General features: G+C 25.4%; 4 protein-coding genes across 4 annotated transcripts; all 4 read right to left on the minus strand.

Moving 5' to 3' along the window:
- Positions 1–1,860: 1,860 nt before the first annotated feature.
- Positions 1,861–3,472, minus strand: OCT59_020973 (uncharacterized protein; the record flags this gene model as incomplete). The annotated part of the gene is made up of 2 exons (XM_025331913.2): positions 1,861–3,136; positions 3,216–3,472. The coding sequence occupies 2 exons, from the start codon at positions 3,470–3,472 to the stop codon at positions 1,861–1,863; spliced, it is 1,533 nt and encodes a 510-aa protein (XP_025180280.1).
- A 1,465-nt stretch (positions 3,473–4,937) lies between these two features.
- OCT59_020974 (uncharacterized protein) lies at positions 4,938–5,716 on the minus strand (the record flags this gene model as incomplete). The annotated part of the gene is made up of 7 exons (XM_066149532.1): positions 4,938–4,948; positions 5,034–5,102; positions 5,182–5,238; positions 5,325–5,381; positions 5,441–5,509; positions 5,570–5,601; positions 5,685–5,716. The coding sequence occupies 7 exons, from the start codon at positions 5,714–5,716 to the stop codon at positions 4,938–4,940; spliced, it is 327 nt and encodes a 108-aa protein (XP_065990428.1).
- Positions 5,717–13,368: 7,652 nt separating this feature from the next.
- Positions 13,369–15,655, minus strand: OCT59_020975 (uncharacterized protein; the record flags this gene model as incomplete). The annotated part of the gene is made up of 2 exons (XM_066149533.1): positions 13,369–13,385; positions 13,777–15,655. 2 exons carry the CDS (start codon positions 15,653–15,655, stop codon positions 13,369–13,371), a joined length of 1,896 nt encoding a protein of 631 aa, XP_065990429.1.
- A 3,719-nt stretch (positions 15,656–19,374) lies between these two features.
- Positions 19,375–21,435, minus strand: OCT59_020976 (uncharacterized protein; the record flags this gene model as incomplete). The annotated part of the gene is made up of 7 exons (XM_066149534.1): positions 19,375–19,433; positions 19,511–19,573; positions 19,659–19,703; positions 19,823–19,870; positions 19,936–19,977; positions 20,050–20,881; positions 20,950–21,435. The coding sequence occupies 7 exons, from the start codon at positions 21,433–21,435 to the stop codon at positions 19,375–19,377; spliced, it is 1,575 nt and encodes a 524-aa protein (XP_065990430.1).
- Between the last annotated feature and the right edge of the window lie 1,557 nt (positions 21,436–22,992).

Raw genomic sequence — 22,992 nt, forward strand, 5'->3', positions numbered from 1 at the left:
AATTAGAAAATTTTAATGCATTATTCAATGAGAGACTTATTAATTAATGATTTAGTATATAAAATGAGAATAAAATAAGTTTAGACTGTTTATCTTGAAAGAACCAGAATATAAGAATTATAGAAACGAATTAATAATTTCTTTTATAAACAGTTTTAATAAAGATTTTTATCGGAAAAAATAAGGCCAGCCAAGTGATGGTTCATAATTACTGATGTTAAATATGGTAATACTTTTCATTTTTGACGTGATTTAAATATTTTCTCAACATATTCATTAGAATATACCCATAATTGTTGCGATACAATGATAGATTTCATGAAATTTATTAATGTAAACTCATTGAGAGATTTATAATCCAAATTTCAAGTAGATTTTTAATACAACTGACGTATTTTTTGTTTTTAATTAAACATCAATAATGTGACCAAACAATTAGTTGGTGTTGACTTGACTGAAATCAAATGTTAAAAATTTTTTCAACATTTATTATATTAGTTTTAGCTATTTGTTACAATTATTAAAAGGTTTAAATGAACTTTATTTAATTGAAGTTAACATTAATTTTTTTATACAATTACGATTTGTCTCATTTGAATTTAATCAAAAGAAATCTTGATAAATTTTTATTATTCTTTGATCATGTTATTAAAACATTTGCGAATATTAAAAATTGAATAACCATATAAGATGAGAAATTAAATAAAATTTATTTTAATCTATAATTATATTTAGCAAAAATGAAAAAATCGTTAGTATTTGTTGCTGACTTAGCCAAGTCTTTTAAAAACTTGTTGTTACCTCGTCACCAACGTTGAGGGACAACAGCTTTCATCAGGGAGGGAAGAGAAGGAAGAGCGAGAGGGTAAAGGACGAGGGAATGGGAAGGAAAAGGGAAGGAGGGAGGGAAAGGCGGATGAGAGAGGGAAAAGAGGAAGGGGAAGGAGAAGAGGAAAAGGAAAGAGAAAGAGGGAAAGGGAAAGAATGAGGAATAAGGGAAAGGGAAAGAGGAAAGCGAGATGGGAAAGAAAAAAAAAGGAAAAAGGAAAGAGAGAGGGGAGAAGGGAAATAGAGAGGGAATAAGGAAAAGGGAAAGGAAGGAGGATAAACAAGAGCAAGGGAATACACAAATACACCCACCCACCAACCCATACACAAACCTACACTCTCAACCTACATACCTAAAAGAAAATGTAAAAAAAGGAACCGAAGAGAAGACCTAATAAGAAGACCTAAAGAAAGAGAGAGGCATATCGAGTGAAGGTATTTTTGGTTTACTAGTTTCACCTAATGAGTTACTTATCAAAGAATTATTCAATATTCAAGATTGATTATTTAATCAAAAAATAAAGGAAGACTTAGAAGGTAGAACAGAGACATATACTCATGACAAAACTCACATTAAGATTATGTAATTTGCACGAGTAATTTTTTTTGACGAGTAGTTTTTGATTTTATAGATCATCAAGTTGGTTTACATTTATATTCAGATTTTCAGAAATTTTACGGCTACATTAGATTCATTACATTTCATGTTTTTTATTAATAAAAATAACTCAGATCTATCAAATTAAAACTATTCAGATACGTTGGTTATTTACTTTATTACAATTCTGTTAAAACCAATCAGTTAAGTCGACGCCAAACTGCATCAATATTTGTTCTTTATACTGCGTTAATAATGTATTATTACCATATCAAAATGGTGTGAAAAGTATATATGAATTAAAAAAAACGTATATCAGATTACAGTATGAATATTGAAAATCAAGTTTTTATTTAAATAAATAATAATCCATTTAAACTCTAAAAAATATATGAATCAAAAATAAAAAAAAAAATTTTTAGCGAGAAAAAAAATTAAATTCTTGTAACTTGAAATACTTCATATTCATCTACGGAAAATTTTTCCATAACCTTCCTGATCGGTCTTTCATAAGAAGATATTATACAACAACAATTACTATAAAAGTTTCCACGCATCACAAGGTCACTTTTGCCAAATGACGGGCCGCGATTAGAGTCATTAGATATGGCATAATTCCCTTTCCTAACACGACTTAATATATAATTTTTGATACTATGATTATTTTCAAAAGAGAATATAAAACTATCAGAAGTATGGCCATAACTACTATTAGATTTCCATTCAAGTGGATTATACCCTCCAAGAATTTCGCTACTGTCCTTCACTTTAATAACAGTTACGGTGCTAGACTGATAATCACAAATGTTATGAAATATATTACGATCAAATCCATCACGAGACCCACGATGGATCAATTTGAATTCATACGAAGCGTTAACAGCTAATCTATTAATCCATTTCGAGATTAATCTTGCATGTTCTATTGTAATAATGTTCGAATTAATATGTATAGTATTGGTTGAACTGGCCTCATTGACTCTAATACTTGTTGGCCTGGTTTCATTAAATATCTGTGGTTTAATACTTGGAATGGTTCTAGCATTTGTTGACTCGGTTTCAATCTTTTCAGATGTCTGAGCTTCGGGTTTAATCTCCTTAGTTTCCTCTGGCTCTGACTGATCGGTTGGCTTATAATCATGATCCAAAAAAAGTTTTAACAAATCCATAAATAATTTCTCGGGCATAATTTTTCTATAGGGAAATACATTTTCTAAAAATTCTTTTGAAGTTAAATTATAGAACCTAATAAAAGGAATACATTGTTGCAAAGTATTTTTTAATACGCTAAAATCATCTGAAGAAAAGCTTGAAGAATCTGAGGGAAGTCCTGGATTTTGATCGAGTCCCCATTTAAGAACATGTTTCCAAATCTGAACTTCATTTATTTTTAGGTTATCATTTTGAATAAGCGAGATCAAAATTTTTTCCGGAATTGAAGAAAAATCAATTGATTTGAATATCTTATCTGGTTTCTCGGTAATAAGATAATTACAATAATTTTGAAGTTCTAACAAAGAATCATTTTCAAAGCTTGTTTTATAAATCATATTAAAATTATTTTTCATCCAGGTTGAATTATTTTTAATCAAAAAAAATTGTAAATGATTAACTAATTCTTGAAGGTCAAGTTCGCTAGCGGCAACCAGAGTTTTAATGACATCTGTAACATCATATCCTTCAAAAGAAAGCCTCCCTCCATAAATATACCTAAGAAAAAAAAAAATATATTTTTTTAATCATAAAAAATTAAAAATATGATAATTTATAATTTAAATTTTTTTCTTACCTTAATATTATTTGAAAAATATCCGGTAAAATATTTGGTAATTTAATATGTGTTAAGGTTCCATCTTTTTCTTTTTTATTCATTGATAAAATGTTTCGTAAATAAGGTGAACGATAATTTAATATATTTCTATGAGCACAAAATATTTTTACGCAAGGGTCACTACCAACTTCAATTGTAACATCGTAATATTCATCATCTTCTAAAATTTCAAGTAAATTTTGTGATAATTTTGGCAAAAACTTATTATCATCCATTAAAACAAATTTTTTTTTTTTTTAAAAAAAAAAAGTGTAAGAAAATTTTTTCTAATTTGTTAGTCGTATTATATTTCAATTGTGTGACATGATGTAATTGCACATGTAACTGCGGAGCCATCAAATGTCCGATCATCTATGTTTTTTTTTAATAAGGACTTTTCTTGCAATAACTCTTTTCCTGCATGATGAAGTTATTACAACCTAATTGAGCGCACACCTTTGGTTAAAATGTGACCATAGAGGTACGATGCTCGAATAATGATCCGCAAAGAAGGACGTACATTATTACAACTTGAATTATAATATGTATCTACTTTTGAATTTTCTTAAATAATACTATGTACAACCATTTACAAAAGTGCACTTAATCACGGTACATTTCCTGCTTTATCATTTTATGTCTTATACTGCAAATCTATTGTCAATAAAGTAAGAATGAAAAATATTATATCAATATTTTGAAAGTGATTTAGAATGTCAATTTTATGAATTTTTAAATTAATATAATTGCGAAATAATTTATTTCAATAATAAAATATACCATTATTTTATATTATGAGGTTATTTAACATACTCTATAAAAGAAAGTTAGAGCTACAATTATTTTTCACGAACGCAAAAATAAATTTTGAATTTCGATATACGGTATACTTTAAATATTACAATTTTTTAGTTTCCCAAGTCTAGCTCAATTTGCTCATCATATATACTGTACTGTACATCACGATTTAAAAATATGTAAATCGTTGTAGTAGAAAATCGATACTTGCGAATTTGATAGCAAGTATTCTGTAATTCTAGATGTTTATGAATATTCTTCAATAAATAATTGAAGGTAATAAATAATAAAATCGTATTATAAATTTCAATTTAGCATTTACCAGTCAAAAGAAATTTATTATTGGACACATAAAATAGAAATTTTTGTAGTATTTTCAAAGTTTTTTGCAGTTTTAAAAATTTCTTATTCTTCTAAAGAAAATCTGTTCCCGGTTCTCTCATCAAATTTTTGCAAACATTATATATAATAACAAGGAATTGGAAATGATAAATTATAATAAAGAAACTCACAAAGGAAGAAATTGTGATGCGGAAAAGTGCCTTACATTATTACAAGGCGAAGTACTGTACAAATTATTTGAATAATAATAAATGTCTAGAGGTTAAAAAGAATTTGAAATTCTTTAAAACTAAGGAATTTAAATTTTGTAATTATTATAATTGAATACTCGGATTGAATAATCTTAATCTTCACAATATTGTTTTCACAGATTATTTTTTTCTTTGCGTTTTTTGATTTAATAAATAAAAAAATAATGATTTTATTGATAATATATAATAAATAAAAAAAAATTATTTAAATTACAAACTAAGAAATGTGTAAAATGTTTTACTACTCTAGCCTTAGTGTTTAAATAATCCAATAAAAATTATCAATATTGTTTGTTTAGTAAATATAATTTTAAAATCCATCTAAAAAAGAATATATACAAATGATATAAATTAGTAATTAAGATACTATTTATACAATATTAAGAAAAATATTAAAGAAACTAACCATCAGGAATCTCAAATTCATCTTGATCTTCTGAATGAAGGTTTGGATTATTATGTATTTCGTCATCATCTATAAAAGGACAAAAGTTTTTAATTTAAACAATTGCAAAAAAATAAAATGAAAATTTATAACAAAAAATTTTACTTACCATTAACTGATCCTTTCATTTGTTGCATTGTTTTTTTCTTATGATCAATTGGAATGTCTAAATTTTTATATAAATAAATAAGATTATAATAAATAATAAACATTGTTTAATAAACAATTAAAATTTAGAATAATATTACTTACCATTATTTGAACTTATTTGTAAACTTTTAAATACTTTAGATAATCTTTTACTACCACCTAAAATTGAGATAAATTTGTATCATTATTTCAAAAATTTGAATATATCAATAAATTACCTTTAAAAATACTATTTATTTTTGATGTTTTATTAATCTTCTGATCGTTTGAATTATTAAAATCTTCAACTAAAACGAAAATTTGATTAATAAATATTTCATCAAATGAAAACTTTAATAAATACCTACTATTATCAGGAATATTAAAATCATATGTTTTACTATGAAATGCTATTTTAAAAAAATAAGAAAAATAGGTTATAAATTATTATAATAGTTAATAAAATAACGATAAAAAGCTAACCTTCTTGTTCTTCTATAATGTGATATAATCATCATTTAAATTAAAAAAAAAATTAGTAACGCCATCATATCTTAACCAATAATCAAAAAATAATACCTTCTGTTGCATTTTTTGGTTCGGGTAAATTTTCAAATTGATGAACTTTGCTCGTAAGTAATCTGCTGCTTATATAATTTGTGCTAGTTTTTATTTCAAAATTATTCACTACTTTTGACTGGAAAAATTCATCTGGCATATTTTGATATGATAGATGAATTTTTGTTATTTGCTTATCAAGAGCAATAATATCAGGTCTTTTTAATGGATCAACATCCCAACATTGTACCATTAAATTTTTATATTCTAAAGGAATATCTGACATAATTTCTGGTCTCATACCATTAATTATATCCATTGCAAGATTAATATCATCATGCTTATAATCAATAAATGGTGAATATCCAGATGAAATTTCCCACATAAGTATTGCAATACTATAAATATCAGATGCAAAAGTATATCCTTTTCCATTAATAACTTCGGGTGCTATGTAAGGAAGATTTCCATATATACTTTTTGATGATTTGTCAGCAGGTCCACAAAATCCAAAATCGCTAATAAACCATCTATCATTATATTGTGAATATAATATGTTTCCAGAGTGCAAATCTCTATGAATTGCTTTTTCAAGATGAATAAAATAAAATGCATTAATTATTTCAAAAGCAATTCTAATTTTTTCTTTCCATGTAAGTTGATTATAATTTTGTTGTAAATATTCTCTTAAATCCATATCCAATTTATCCATTACAAGCATGTAATTTCCACTTGATAAATCTTGTGTTAAACCATAGCATGTGACAACGGTAGTACGTTTATTGCCTATAGTTAAATGTGATTTAGCCTAAATGATAACATGCCATTGTTAATATGTTAATACAAAAAACTTTAAATTTCATAAAAAAATTTAAAATATAATCATATACATATATACCTCTTCAAACCAACTTTGATTTGCATTTTCAACCTTTTCTAATACTTTAAGTATTACTGTAAAAGTTTCAGACCTTTTTAATTGCTGTTCCTTAGAATTCCATTTTTCATATTCTCCATTAATCCAATCTGCAGTATAAATATCAGAAAATCCACCTTTTGTTAGATATTTAATATTTTTTAGATTATTATATGGAATCCATTCAACTACTTGATTTGGCATAGGTGTTTCCAATTGACATTTCTGTATTAAATTATCAATATCATTATTTCCGGATATCCAATTTTTAAAATTTGCTTTTAAATAATTTCGAACACAATATTCACAATATAATGTAGCTAAACATTCTTGTTTGCAATTTTCACAAATTCTTTTTGTTCCTGAATTTTTAAGAACTTTATTTTGGTCATAAGTTTCAGTTATGTAATTTATTGCTTCAGTTTTTTCATCATCTGTAAGAAGTTTATCAGCAAGAATAAATTGTTTTCGAAATTCATGTTGTTTGTGCATGTCAGTGTGAATATTATAATCAATTAACGAATATGCTCTACTAGCTGTTGCATTAATTAATTCCCATCGAATAGTAGACATAATGCAATTTTTATTATAAAGGTTTAAAATGAAAACTTTTTTTTTATTTTATTATTAAAATAAATACAATTATAAATTGAAATTTTTTTTTTAAAAAAAAAATTTAAATTCGAAATTCCGAAACAAAGTTTATAGTGTAACATAAATTTGAATTTTAATATGATCTGAATGTTATGTAACAATTACACAAACAAGTTTAAAATAAACACAATAAACTATTTTTAGACATGCTTATCGTTATAATAAATATTTTTAATTTTTCTATAAATAAATACTATTAACTAAAAATAAAAATACATCAGGAGTTTATTAAGCGTAAAGTTATAAAAATAATTTCTTTTAATTTGACGAAAGAATTTAAAAGAATGAAAAATATTGAAGATAGTAGTGATTATAATATTGTTACTTCGTGACTATGATTTACTTTTTACAAACCGAAATTTTTCTTGTAAAATCAGTAAACCAAAAAAAAGTATATATTAAAGAATAACATAATTCTTATATATTATTTAAAATGAAAAATTTTTCTATAATACTAATAAATTTATTTGAAATTTCTAACGCCATAGTTAGTCAATAAAATTATGATTATTAAATAGTAAATTTTTAGCAGGCTATTTATTTAAAGTATTTAATTTTTTATAGTGACGCTGGGGAAAGTGTTATTCAGGATTGCTGAAAAAACTCATGTGAAAGAAAAAAAAAATTTGACTGATGCTTACTCATGCAAAGGTAACGCGAAAGACTATTTTTGTACCACACTTCAAATTAATGATGTAAATTATTATTATTCAGGAACAACCTCAATAAATATTTCTCAATTCCCTATTCCATTCGAAGATATTTTTATTAAATTAGACGAAAGGGTAATTTATCTTTTTAGATAAACTGAAACAATCAATTGTTTTTCCTTTTTTATAATTTATAAATAATACAATATTGAGATATTATCAATACTGACGAGAAAATATAATTAAAATTGTTTATTAACAAATATCATTATTATTTCCTATTTACTAATTATTTAATTAGTAGGCACCAATGTATTACGCAATTATCCAAAATGTCACTCTTAAATTGTTACTCAATCATCATATACTTGCGAGTCTAAGTTAAAAAAAGGAAAGGAAAGGTTATAAAAAAATAATTAAAAGTATAAATTACCTCGGAACCGTTACAATAAAATTACATAATAAGCATAAGATAAAACACAATGGAACCATAATAATAATTTCAATTCACATGCCCGTCACAAAAAACGACGTACAGTACAGTATTCATATTGAAAGAAAAACGGCCTATAAATAAACCTACTCACTTTCTATTATATACTCACCAATAACAAAAAACCAAAATATAGAAAATTGCAATACTTTATAATTCACGTACAACTGATAAAGAAAGAATTAGGACTATAAAATGTAAAATATATGAATGTGATTTATTTTGAACTTGTTCATTTCTAATAAAATCATGACATTCGAATTTATAATAAATATTTTTTAACTACAATTGAATTAATTATGCAAATTTTTAGTATCTTAATTTTATCATACCTTCAGAATTGTTACTTTTTATGCAACAGTGAAAGAGATGTTTTTTATGTAAATTATATGAAAAGTTCTATATAAAATTTACATATACTATTTTGTATAATTTTAAGGACCCAACATGGATTTTATGTAAATATGTAAAATATGTCTATGCAGATTTTTTATTTAAAATTCAAACATATTTCATATAGTTTTAAATAGGTATTATTTAATATTATAAAAATTGTAAATTCAGTTTACTTTAGATAATGTATTTATATATACAATATTTTATAGTTAATCTGTTTTAAAAGAAATACAAATCATATTGGTAATCACATGAAATTATCAATGAATTTCCATTTTGATGTAAAACTAATTGATTTTCGGATTATTATAATCTTGTTAATTTTTTTTTTCATTTTTGCATCTTATCTTTAGGGTGCTTTAGCACTTTTAATTTTTCAATCGATGCCGATCATGCAAAATATTGATCATTTTTTTTAAGCTTTAAACATTATAATGATGTCAATATTCCGTAATAGTTAGTAGTAATAGCCAGGCTAACAATTTAATGTACAGTATATCAGAATTTTAGACTAGAGGGGAGCACACTACACGACAGACAAATTACGAAATTATTCAATGAATTGTAAATTAAGAATATTTCATTCTTTCATACTCGCATAATAAAAAGAAAAATTTATTTATTAACGTTGACATTTCATTTACATCATTAACAATCCTATAATATAATATATTTCCAATCTCGTAAATAAATATTTATGATGCAATAAAAAAAAAATAAATAAAATTTTTAAAATATAAAAAAATATTATCATAAAATGATTTTTCTGTAATTTGAAACACTTCATATACTTCTACAGAAAATTTACTACTATCATTTCTAATTGTTTTTCATAAGAATTTATTTTACAAATACCATTATATCTCTTAGTTTTACCGCGCAAAACAAGATCAGTCTCGCCAAATGCTGGACTGCGATCAGGGTGATTAGATATGGCAAAATTTCGATACTTTACACGACTCAAAATATGATTATTGATACTATAATTATTTTTCAAAAGAGAATATAAAACTATCATTGGTTGCGGCATAGCATATTTATTATCAGATTTCCACTCAAGTGGATTATATCATCCAAGAATTTCGCTACTGCCATTTACTTTAATAATAGTTAGTGTGCGGGGCTTATTATCACAGATTTCATGAAATATCCTATTTTTAAACCCATTACGAGTTCCACAGAGAATTAATTTTGAATTCATATGAAACATTAGTAATATTTAATAATCCATTAATCCATTTATTAATCTAGAATGTTCTAATGTAATAATTGTTGAATTTATATTTGTAAGATTGATATCTGTGGTTCAATATTCGGAATATTTCTTGTACTTGTCGACTCAGTTTCAATCTTTTCAAATGTGAGCTTCGGGTTCAATCTCTTTAGTCTCATCCGGTTCTGATTGATTAATTAGTTTATTATCAAAAAGTTATAACAAACTATAAATAATTTTCGGTAAAATTTTTCTATAAGGAAATACATTATCCAAAAATTCTTTATAACTAAAATTATTGAACTTGATTAAAAGAATACATTGTTGTAAAGTATTTTTAATGCACTAAAGTCATTCTCAGTAAAGTTTTCAGGATCAGAAAAAAGTCTTGGATTTTGATCGATTCCCAATAAGAACTTTTTTCCCAAACTTGAACTTCATTCATTTTAAGATTATCATTTTAGATAAGTATTTTCTGGAATTGAAGAAAAATTAAGTGAATTGAATATCATATCTGATTTCTTGGATATAAGATCATTACAATTCCGAAAAGGAAAAATTATTTTCAAAGCTTTGTCTAATATATCAAGGTAAAATTTTGTTTCTTCTAAATTTTGTTGCTTTTTAATCAAAAAAGATTGTAAATTATTAACTAACTCTTGAAGATCAAGTTCACTTGTGGCAACCAAGGTTTTAATGATATTTTCAACATCATATTACTTCAAAGAAATTCTTTTTCCATAAACATATCTAGTATAAAAATAAATAAATAAATATGAAAAAAAGTTTTTTTGTAAAAACAAATATTTATTTATTTTTTCATACCTTAAGATTATTTGAAAAATTTCAGGTAAAATATTTGGTAATTTACAGTAATATGTACCAAAATTCCATCACTTTTCTTTCTTTTTATTAGTTTGAAAACATTCTTCATAAATAAAAGGAACGATAATTTAAGATATTCATATGAGCACGAAATATTTTCATGGTAGGATCATAGCCAACTTCAATAATATCATAAAATTCGTCATCTTCCAAAATTTTAAGTAAATTTAAGATAATTTCGGTAAAAATAATACATCATCCATCATAGGAATGAAGAATCGTCCCTAGGCGAGTATCTTTCCCTATCATGCACGAATGTGAGTACAGCTCCATCATTCTCAAGCGATGCTGGCTGGTACTCTGCACGTATGGAATTTTTGAGGCCTTCTTGCCCTATAAAAAAACTGGATACGTTTTTAATAATGTTTTTATACGATTTTTTTTTCCTTAGAAATAACGTATTATAATAGTCCGTTGAAAGGATACAGAAAAATCAGAAAATGCACAATTCTGTATCATTAAAAATATAATTCGGATACGGAATTTGCATGGAACTCACACGGAATTCACATGATTAGGACACTGAATTTGTAATGTAATTGGTCACGAAACCTAACACTTAAACTACTTGTTATATTATAAAAATTAATTTAAAAAAATAATATTTATTAAATAAATATAAATAAAATACAAATGTATTATGAAAAGTTCTTTCCTAACTATTGTTAACTAAAACAAAAAGAAACTTTGAATTTCCTAGTAGTTAAACCCACTTCTCTTATCCACTTATAAGTCTAGATTCATCCAAGTTTTCTAGAATCTAACAACTTAAAAAAAAAAAAAAAAAAAACATAAGGATGTTAAACTTCCCCTGTAATCATCCAAGTCTCTAAGAATTGGCATTTCTAAAGTTTGGAGTCTTGTAACAGAAAGACCTACAAAAAAGAAAAAAAATCCTGAAGCATTCTACAAAAAAGAAACAATCTACAAAAAGAAACAATCCATGAAAAAAAATTAACACACGAAAAAGAATTGATCCACGAAAAGAACAACCCACAAAAAAAAGAAACAACCCACGAAAATGAAACAACCCACGTAAAAAGAATTGATCTACATAAAAAAAATTGACTCACGTTAAAAGAACTGACCCATGAAGAAGAACTGACTGAATAAATCGATAAAAAAAATATATTCAACCTATAAGACAAAAAAATAGAATAAAATATAAAATAAAAGAATTTTAAAAATCCTAATAAAAGCCTAAAAAGGGGATAAAAAAAAAAATTTTTTTTTAAAAATACTTATTCTATACTGGTGAAGTAATTGACATCAGTGTATACACAATATTATGGGATAAGAAATAATGATTATAATACTATTCTAAGAAGTATATATATTTGAACATTAAACTCGAATTTTCTAAACAAGTTGCAAACTTACATTATTTCAATAATTATCATACTTGTGTTTAATAATGCTTAATTATTTTTACTTTATTATAAAAACTGTAAAGGTATAAATATAAATATTTTCCTTATGATAACTGATGATAGATAGTTCTACAAATAAAAAATAAATAACAGAATTATTAATCTTTAATTATACATTCCAAACATTCAGACTTTTTTTGAACTAATATTTCAGTAAGTTTTCGACTTGTATAATATGCTTGTGAATGAGATTGTATAATAGAAGTATTTGCTTGTACTAAAGCTTCATTTGCCTTTACAAATTCAAACATATCATTTTTTAATTGATTATTAATATTAGGTATTTCATAGACAAAATTTCTATCACTGTTTATTTTATAATATTCATTAATACATTTAATCCATTCAGATATAATGTTTTCAAGCATTGTTATAGTTGGTCTATTAGAAGGATCTGAATCCCAACATTTTTTCATTAAATCTATATAACATTTTGGAGTATTTTTTATAATTTCAGGTCGTTCTCCTTTACAAATACTTAAGATAAGGTCATGATCATGTGATTCATGGTTAAATGGAGGGATGCCTGATGTAAATTCCCACATTATCATTGAGAAACTATAAATATCACTTTCTGGAGTATAGGGGTTTCTTCTTAATATTTCAGGTGCCATATAAGGTAAAACTCCATAAATTTCATTATTATTATTACCAGAATCTTGTAAATCACTTACAGGTTTACATAATCCTAAATCAATAATAAATAATTCATTGTAATCATCTGACACTAAAATATTACCATCATGAAAATCACCATGAGTCAAATTGGATTCATGAATTACTTGAAGTCCTAATATAATTTTTTTCAATAATTGTAACTTGTCTTGCCACTTAAATTTAATTATATTAGATAAACACTTTCTCAAACTTCCTTTTTTTGCATAACTCATTACTATCATATAATTTAAATTATTTGGATCTTGGGTAAAACCATAGAATTGAATAAATTTTGAAAATGATTTTCTCTGACAATTATAATGATATTTCCACTATATAAATAATAAAAGGATATTAAATTTTTGCAAAAGAAAATAAAATTTTCTATTAAACATAAGCACTATACCTCATTCAGGAATTTATTATTTAAACTTGATGAACTACTAAGTATTTTAAGAATAACTTCATAATTCATCTGTCTATTCCATTGTTGCTTGTCATTATTCCAACTAAAAATAGGTCCATCTAACCAGATAGCTTTATGAATTTCACTAAATCCTCCTTTATCATAATAATCAATATTTGTCAATTTATTATAAGGTATCCACTCTAAAATTTCATAACTATTTTTAGCATTTAGTTGTGCCTCTTGAATAAATTTATCAATAAATTCATTTTCACTAGTCCACTTTGTAAAATCTTGTTGAAATCGTTTAACATTACATTGTTGGCACCACTGGTAATCAATGTATGGTTGTTTACATTCATCACATTGATGGCACCATGGGTAATCAATATGTGGTTTATTGCATTTATTACATAATTCAACTTTATATTTAGAACTTACTTTATTGTTTTCTGCTAGTACTTTTTGGTGCCAGTAAAAAGCTTCTCTTAAATTTTTTTCTGTCCCTTCTCCATTTTCATAACATGTGGCTAAATTATTCATTGCTTTTACGTGACCATTTTCTGCTGCTTCTTGATACCAATGGAAAGATTTTTCTAAATTTTTTTCTGTTCCTTCTCCATTTTCATAATATATGGCTAGAACAAACATCGCATTGGTATAACTATTTTCTGCTGCTTTTTGATACCAATGAAAAGCTTTTTCTAAATTCTGTTCTGTTCCTTCTCCATTATCATAACATATGGCTAAATTATACATTGCTGTAACATGATCTTTTTCTGCTGCTTTTTGATACCAATGAAAAGCCTTTTCTAAATTCTTTTCTGTTCCTTTTGCATTTTTATAACATAAGGCTATATTAAACATTGCACTGTTATAATCTTTTTCTGCTGCTTTTTGATATAAATAAAAAGCTTCTTTTAAATTTTTTTCTATTCCTTCTCCATCTTCATAATGTTTGGCTAAACTATACATTGCAATTTCATCACCATTTTCTGCTGCTTTTTGATACCAATGAAAACTTTTTTCTAGATCCTTTTCTATTCCTTGCCCATTATAATAACATGCAGCTAAATTACACATTGCTGTAACATAGTCTTCTTCTGCTGCTTTTTGATACCAATGAAAGGCTTTTTCCAAATTCCCTTCTGTTCCTTCTCCACTTATATAACTATTAGCCAAATTATTCATTGCTTCTTTAACACCACTTTCTGCTGCTTTTTGATACAAATAAAAAGCTTTTTCTAAATTCTTTTCTATTCCTTCTCCATTTTTATAACATAGGGCCAAATTATTCATTGCTTTTACATCACCATTTTCTGCTGCTTTTTGATACAAATGAAATGCTTTTTCTGAACTCTTTTCCGTTCCTTCTCCATTTTTATAACATATGGCTAAATTATACATTGCTGTAACATTGTTTTTTTCAGCTGCTTTCTGATACCAATAAAAGGCTTTTTCTGTTTCTTCTCTAATACAATAATGACTTGCTAAATTATTCATTGCTTTTACATTGTCATTTTCTGCTGCTTTTTGATACCAATGCAATGTTTTTTCTAAATTTTTATCTGTTCCTTTTCCATCTTCATAACATATGGCTAAATTATACATTGCTGTAACATAGTTTTTTTCAGCTGCTTTCTGATACCAATAAAAGGCTTTTTCTAAACTCTTTTCTGTTCCTTCTCTAATATAATAATGACTTGCTAAATTATTCATTGCAATTTCATTACCATTTTCAGCTGCTTTTTGATACCAATGCAAGGCTTTTTCTAAATTTTTTTCTGTTCCTTCTCCATTTTCATAAGATACTGCTATAATAAACATTGCTTCTTTAACACCATTTTCTGCTGTTTTCTGATACAAATGAAATGCTTTTACTAAATCCTTTTCTGTTCCTTTTCCATTTTCATAACAGTTGGCTAAATTATTCATTGCTTTTTCATTACCATTTTCTGCTGCTTTTTGATACCAATAAAAGGCTTTTTCTAAATTCTTTTCTGTTCCTTCTCCATTTTTATAACAGTTAGCTAAATTAAACATTGCTTCTTTATCGCCATTTTCTGCTAATTTTTCTAAAAAATTAATACATTCTTTACACCATAATTTTTCAGCAAAAGATTTATTGCAATACGAACAATTTTTGGTGTTTATCGTATTAGTATCTTTATCTGAAATGTTAAATTCAGTTGCCATTTATTATTTTAGAAATTTATTTTACTGGAAAAAAAAAAATTTTTTTAAACGAAGTATTTTCGACAAAAAAATATTTTTAATAATTGTTCTACTAAAAAGGAAAAAGTAGAAGTTACAACGAAAAAAAAATTTTTCGGGCCATATTTTTTCCGATTCACTGTATAATGTGTCGATCACTTGACCAGAGTGGGAAAAGTCAGAAAGGTTATATGAAAGGTTGTTAATTTAGAAATTTTACTCACTCTTTATTGAATCCAACTGTTTTAGTTCATAATATAATCATTTTTTTTTGGAAATTTTTTTTTTATGAGATAAGAACAAAGACGTTTTACAACCAAAGTGAAATTTTTGGAGTTATAAGTTTTTTCGATAACAAGTTCAGCAAGTATGGTAAGCGTCAGAACAGTTTTGCTCTATCCAAATTTTTATTAAGAAGACGTTTAGAAAACTTGAAAGCTTTTGTAAAGAAGAAATTCTTTACCTTCGAAGATAGCTGCGGGCGGCGTAAATTCATCCGCAGGATCTGCAACGATCACGGGATTTTACCGGTTGATTTCATTGAGATTTTTCACTTTTTGGGTTAATGCGTGATTGATTTGTTTATTTTGTTTTCTTAATTTAGCAAATTAATAAGAGATAATAATAATAAGTTTAAATTACAAAAAGAAGTTTAAAAATAGCTATTTTTATAAATAGTATTCATATTGTTGGACTAATTGGGCAAGCTTAAATTTAGACTGATATGTAGATGGTTTAAACCATTTTATTTAATAAAAATTATGGAAATTATATTAAAATTGTTCCTCTAATAACTCTATATTATTTCTTTAAATTATATAACTGTTATTTCAACTAATAATTTATAAAATTGTAATATTTAACTTATTAAACATGTATTAGAGGTGTAAGAGATGAAAGAGATGATGACTGGAGGAGATAGAAGAGAAATTATATATAATATGAAATATTAGTAATATTAAAATAATGCGCAATAGCAGTACAATATCAAAAAATATCAAAAAAAAATCGAAAAAATATAGCCCCGAAAAAATATAGCCCCGAAAATAATAATTAATTGAATTTCTAATTTTAGGTAAAACATGATTTTCTTTCCTTTTTCTTTTCTTTTTTTTAAAAAAATATATCACTTTATTGATCGGATAAGCTACGCAAATGCTACGCTTATCAAACTATAAAACAAAACCATACCGCCTATACGTGTAAAAGTTCCTTCCGCGCATGCTGATCTGCAAGATACGTCATAAATCCCTTGATGGCCGGTTTCACGTGAGAGTATTTCATTTTTTTACCGCACCACCACCGCAGCCTTTTCGAAGGTCGAAAAATTCTTCACATCCAAAGTTCTAAGATCCTACAGCGTCTTCAAAATTTATATAGGGCATTATCATATTGAAGCTTGACACTCTTTTTAAGTTTGCTAATTGTTATCGAAAAATCATGGGAGCTTTTTCATCTTATTTCCTTTGTTATGTTTACCAGTATTAAAAAGATAAAAGATTTTTTTTTACGGAAATAAAAAAACCAATCTAATAATTTTATCATAACTGATATTAAATTTTCCTAAGTAATTTGTATGATTATTGATTAGTAGTGTGTCTTATTAATGAATTTATTAAGACTTAAACTCTAAAAAAATAATTGATGCGTTACGCTCTGTACGGGTTGAGTGTTGATCATTTGTACAATGCTCGGCCAAATTATCGTTCAAACTTAAAGAAATAAATCAGACAATATTAAATTTATTTTTCAATGTGAAATAATGGTAAAATACCAGCAAATTTTTTTACTACAAACTTTAAACACATGATTAATAATATATAAAACTGAATAAGACATGTTTTGATCCTTTTTTCAATATTTTATGCTCACCAGGATTTTATGTACGTATCCTAGACATTACATATAAACTACTAACTAAGCTAAATTTAGCAGATTGATCGACCTGATGACCTGGGTTGTGCGATTAGATATGGCAGAAATTTTATTCTATACACGACAGAAAATTTCATTATCAATTCATCAAAAGAGAATATAAACTATCGTAGGTAAGCGGCATAGTTACTACCAGACTTTCATTCAATTGGATTATATCTTTCTAAAACTTTACTACTGTTCTTCACTTTAATAATAGTATTTACAGTGCATGATTTGTTTTCATAGACCGTATGATCACTGCCCATAAGTAATGAATAAGTACTATAAAAATCATTGAAAACCACCTAAACAATTAAACTTGTTTAGCGCCACGGTCAACTGGTTTGTGATTGTGATTCAAAAAAGGTTTAACAAATAGATAAATAATTTCTCATAAATCTCCATATGGAAATACATTATCCAAAAATTCTTTAGAAATTAAAATAACGAATACATATTACATAATTGTAAAGTATTTTTTTAGTATATTAACAGGATCAGAAGGAAGTCCTGAATTTTGATTGGGTCATTGTTTAAAAACAGCTTGTACTTCATTCGTTTAAGGATATCAATTTGATAAGCAAGATTAAAATTTTTTCTGAATTTGAAGAAAAATAAAGTGAATTGAACATCTTTATTCGGAGTTAATATGAGATCGTTACAATAATTTGAAGTCTAGATAAAGAATCAATTTAAAACTGTTTGGAATATCAAGTTAAAATATTTACTTATCCAACTTATCTAACTCTTGAAAGATTAAATTCGTTGGTTGCAACCAAGGTTTTAATTAAAACTAGATATAATACCCCAAAAAACATAAATTTATCTAAAAATTAGTTTTATTTTTTATTGTAAAAATTTACCGTTATGACTTAAAATATTTATTTTAATGAATTTCTGGTAAAATATTTGGTAGTTTAATATGTGCTAAAGCTCCATCACTATTGATAAAATTTTTCGGAAATAAGGAGAACGAAAATTTTTAATATATTCATATGAGAGAAATATCTTTACGTAAAGCTATTATAAACTTCAATTTAATATCATAAAATTCATCATTCTTTAAATATCATCGTATAAAGATAATTTTCTTTTATTTTCTTTTATTTTATTTATTTTTTTTTTAAAAAAAAACCGATTCTTGTTATTCTTTATATTCATTTGACATCATGAAAATTATTATTAATCACATGTGCATTGGGTAGAACAACTAGGTACGGTTATCAAAATAATAATATGAATGTCAATTTAATACTTAATATTTTTATGTTAGAAAGTTAGGAGTCAACTTGTTTTTTTTTCACTGCAATACATAATAGACACATACGCTACCAACCTTGTAATTATATAATATAGTTAGGTTGATTTTTAACATTAAAAAAATATATTACGTTTGAAGTTAGTAATGACCATCGAATAACATATTTTCTTATTAGTGAATTATCAAACTTTTATTGCACAAAAAAATCATATTATAAATAAATAATTATAAAAGTTTACGTTTTACGATTCAAAATAAATTCGCGAAAATTATTAAAAATTTACTTGAAATCTTGATACAATAAATAAAGACAAATTATTTTGTCTAACATTGAGCCAATAAAAAATATATTTAAACCAAACCTTTAAAGTGGCGTGAGTATCTAACGTAAAATTCATGTCATTGTGAAAAAAAATTAGGTTTGTTTACGAATTAAAAAAAAAATGGAGAAAAGAAAAATTAATCCAAACTTTTATAATGTAAGTTACTACACTATAACTACATGTTAATATAAAAATTAATACTATAAATTTGACTCATCAATATTATTAATATCTATATCAAATTCCTTGGTAACATATTCTATTTTTATAAATTAAAAAAAATTAAAACTATTATTTATATATTTATAAAAAGAAAAACATAGAATATTTACTTACCGTTGTGTTGTTGTTGATTCATATTTGCGTTAATATCCAATTCAATTTCTTTCGTAAAATAATCTAAAGAAGCATTTAAATCTATTTAAATTTAAAAATTTACATAATAATAAAAATGTTATTTATCTAAAAATAAAATTTTGTTTACCATAATTTTCATTCTCAAATAATTTTCTCCTTTTAGTACTTTGATCTAAATTATATTTTTTAAAAAAAATCCGTAAATGAAAATTAAAATAATTGAGAACACAATAAAATATATAGGGTTATCAATTTTTAGATAATTATGCATGGAATCTAACTTTATCATACCGTTGATATTACTATCTTCAACCGAATCTTTATCAACCTTTCTTTTATCTTTAAAATAATATTATTATTAATAATAATACAAGCGTCACATTAAACGTAAACTGAGTAATTACCAGCAGATGCCTTGCTATTTTTCCGATAATAATAAAATGGATCTAAGCAATTATTAAAAAAAGTTAGAATTTTCCTTACAACGAAGCAGCTTTCAGCATAATAAAATTATTTACCGATAGATTGACTTCTTGAACTCCTTAAAGACATTGCAGATTGAATCATGTGGCTTAAAGGTCTACTCTTATAAATGGCACCTAGATTATTCGTTGTTACAGGCCCAATATCTGATGATTCTATAATTTCAGTTGGACTTTCCTCCTCTTTGTTATACAATTTCCAAATTTTGTCTTTTAAATAAGTAGCTGTTGGTCTTTCATTTGGATCAGAATGCCAGCATTCTTTCATTAATTCAACATAACCTTCAGGAACATTTGTAACGGTTGGTGGTCGTAAACCATCACATATTTTGATTATAAGTTCAATATCATGAATTTCATTCCAAAAAGGTCTTCTACCTGTCATAAACTCCCACATAATCATCCCATAACTATATATATCCGAAGCTTCTGTATATTTTTGCCCTTGAAAAATCTCTGGTGCCATATAAGGAATAATACCATAATTTTCATTGCTATTAGCTGTACGTTCAGTTGCAGATTTACTTATTCCCAGATCACCTATTTGTGGATAACTAGTTACACTAAAGCTATATATATTAAAAAAGATATTTCCACTATGTAAATCTCTGTGAACAATTTTTGCTTTGTGTATATTACTAAGTCCAAATGCTATATTCCATAAATTATACAACTTTGTCCCCCAACTAATATTATAAAAGTCATTACTTATATAATGTGTCAAATCACCTAAACTATAATATGGCATAATAATTATAACATCTTTGGTAATAGGATCTTGAGTAATTCCAAAATAATTACTAATATAACTAATGGAATTACTACAACGTACATTCTTATCTGAATAAATCTGATAAAATACCTGGAGCTAAATAAAAAAGTCATTAATTTATCATCATCATATTGAAGATTTAAAAAATATAGAATTTGCCATACCTCATTTAGTTCCTTGGGTGTAATGTTTTTAGAATTGTTAAGCTTTTTGAGAACAACAGTATAATTTTTTTCACGAGTAATATTCCAATGATTATTTCTAATCTTATCCCAATTATTGATAGGTCCATCAACCCAAGTGGCTTTATAAATTTTACTAAATCCTCCTTCAGCAATAAATTCTATATTGATGAATTGATCATAAGGAATAAACTCCATTTTACCGCCTTCTATAATGGCATAATTACTTTGAGTATATCTGATAAAATCGTCAATAACTTTGTTTCCACTTTGTTTAGGCTTAAGTATTGTCTTTATATTGTAACACACGTGACAAATCTCGTGACTTTCATCAAAAATTTTTCTTTTTCTATTACATTCATTACATTTCTTATATCTGTTTTGTGAGTTTCGTGTCGGTTGAGTTGAAGGCGTGTTGTCCGATATTAAAAAGTCAATTTTATGTTTATAATTTACTAGTTGCTCCATTATTTCAAATTATCTAAAATAAAAATTTCATTTATTTGTAACGTTCAAGAAAACTTTCTAGTGTATATATATTTGTAGTAAAATTTAACACGGAATTCTTTTCCCAAATTTCCATGAAAAATTCTATGCATTCATTCCTTGCGAGTGAATAATCTAGAAGCTTATTTTGGAAGAATTTTTGAATGAAATTTAACAAGAATTCCATCAAAGAATAAAAGAATTCCGTCAAAAAATAAAGGAGTTCTATCAAAGAATAAAAGAATTCCATCAAAGAATAAATAAATTCTATAGGTACGGAACTATGCAATATATAAATAGGTAACAAGAGATTGGCACTCATTTACTATTAGCTCTATGTATCTCTTCAGGGCCAGAATTACATAATGCCGCCTGCCATTAACAAAGAAAGGAAGGATCTACACTTTATTTGGGTTACCTTTCTATGTATTGCTCGGCATCAACCGACAGAAAATTCACGTGGGGACGTATCCAATAATATGGAGCAGTTGTATTAACTTAGCGTGAAAATAATAAAATTTTTTTTTTTTACTTTCTTTAATCATTTTATTCATTAATTAATATATAAATTATATGACCTATAAAGCCTTTGTAAAAAGCCTTTGTTGTCCGAGAATGTAGGGGAACAATAAAAAAAATAATGATTACTACGCAGAGATTTTCCGTTGTGCAAATATCAAACATAATGAATTATAAATTTAATGCACACAATTTCTAAAAAAAAAAATTATTTCGTTCAATAAGATTAGATTCCTAATTTTTATGGTAAGCTTTTACGAATTTTAAGTCAACTTTCGTAAATTTACATTTAATTTAAGAATTATAATTAGAACGTAACTAATTTTTTTATTAAGTCATTGATAAAGGAATATAATATTTTAGATTTAAATCTTTGATTTTGCCAGAGAACTATGGGAATGACAAACCAATTGCGAAAATTATTAATGATAAAGAGTGAAATATTCAATTAAAATTGAACAAAATAGAAAAGCAAAGTCTTAATAGATATCTTAAAATAAACCATTTACCGGATTAAAAAAAAACAATGTTACAGTAATAAAGTAATATAGCACCTAATTACCTATATTTATATTTAGAGTCTATTAATTAGGCTTTCATTAAAAATTTAAAATTTTCTTTTCAATAAAGCATAAATAACTTTCTACAGTAACGAATTTATCTAGTTTAATGAGTACTAATTATTAATATTTAATGGTTAGAGCATTATTATTTTATTTAACTTTACAATCATTACTGTATTTGCGAATAAATAAAGCACTCGATTAAAGTATTATGAGATAAAATTGATGACATAAAATTAATAATACTACTTTGGACAAAATATAAAATATTCAAAAAAAAGTTTTATTCTTGAACTTATTGATTTTGATTTTTTTTTTACAAAAAAAAATCATTATTTTCCTACTATTCTTCTACATTTTAATAAAATTATTTGCAATTTATTATATTATATTATTTGTAACTACACTATTAAGAAATATACAATTGGATGATAATGATTCGTCTAAATTATTTATT

The sequence above is a fragment of the Rhizophagus irregularis genome, chromosome 3, assembly GCF_026210795.1.
Source record: "Rhizophagus irregularis chromosome 3, complete sequence".
Classification (NCBI taxonomy): Eukaryota; Fungi; Glomeromycota; class Glomeromycetes; order Glomerales; family Glomeraceae; genus Rhizophagus; species Rhizophagus irregularis.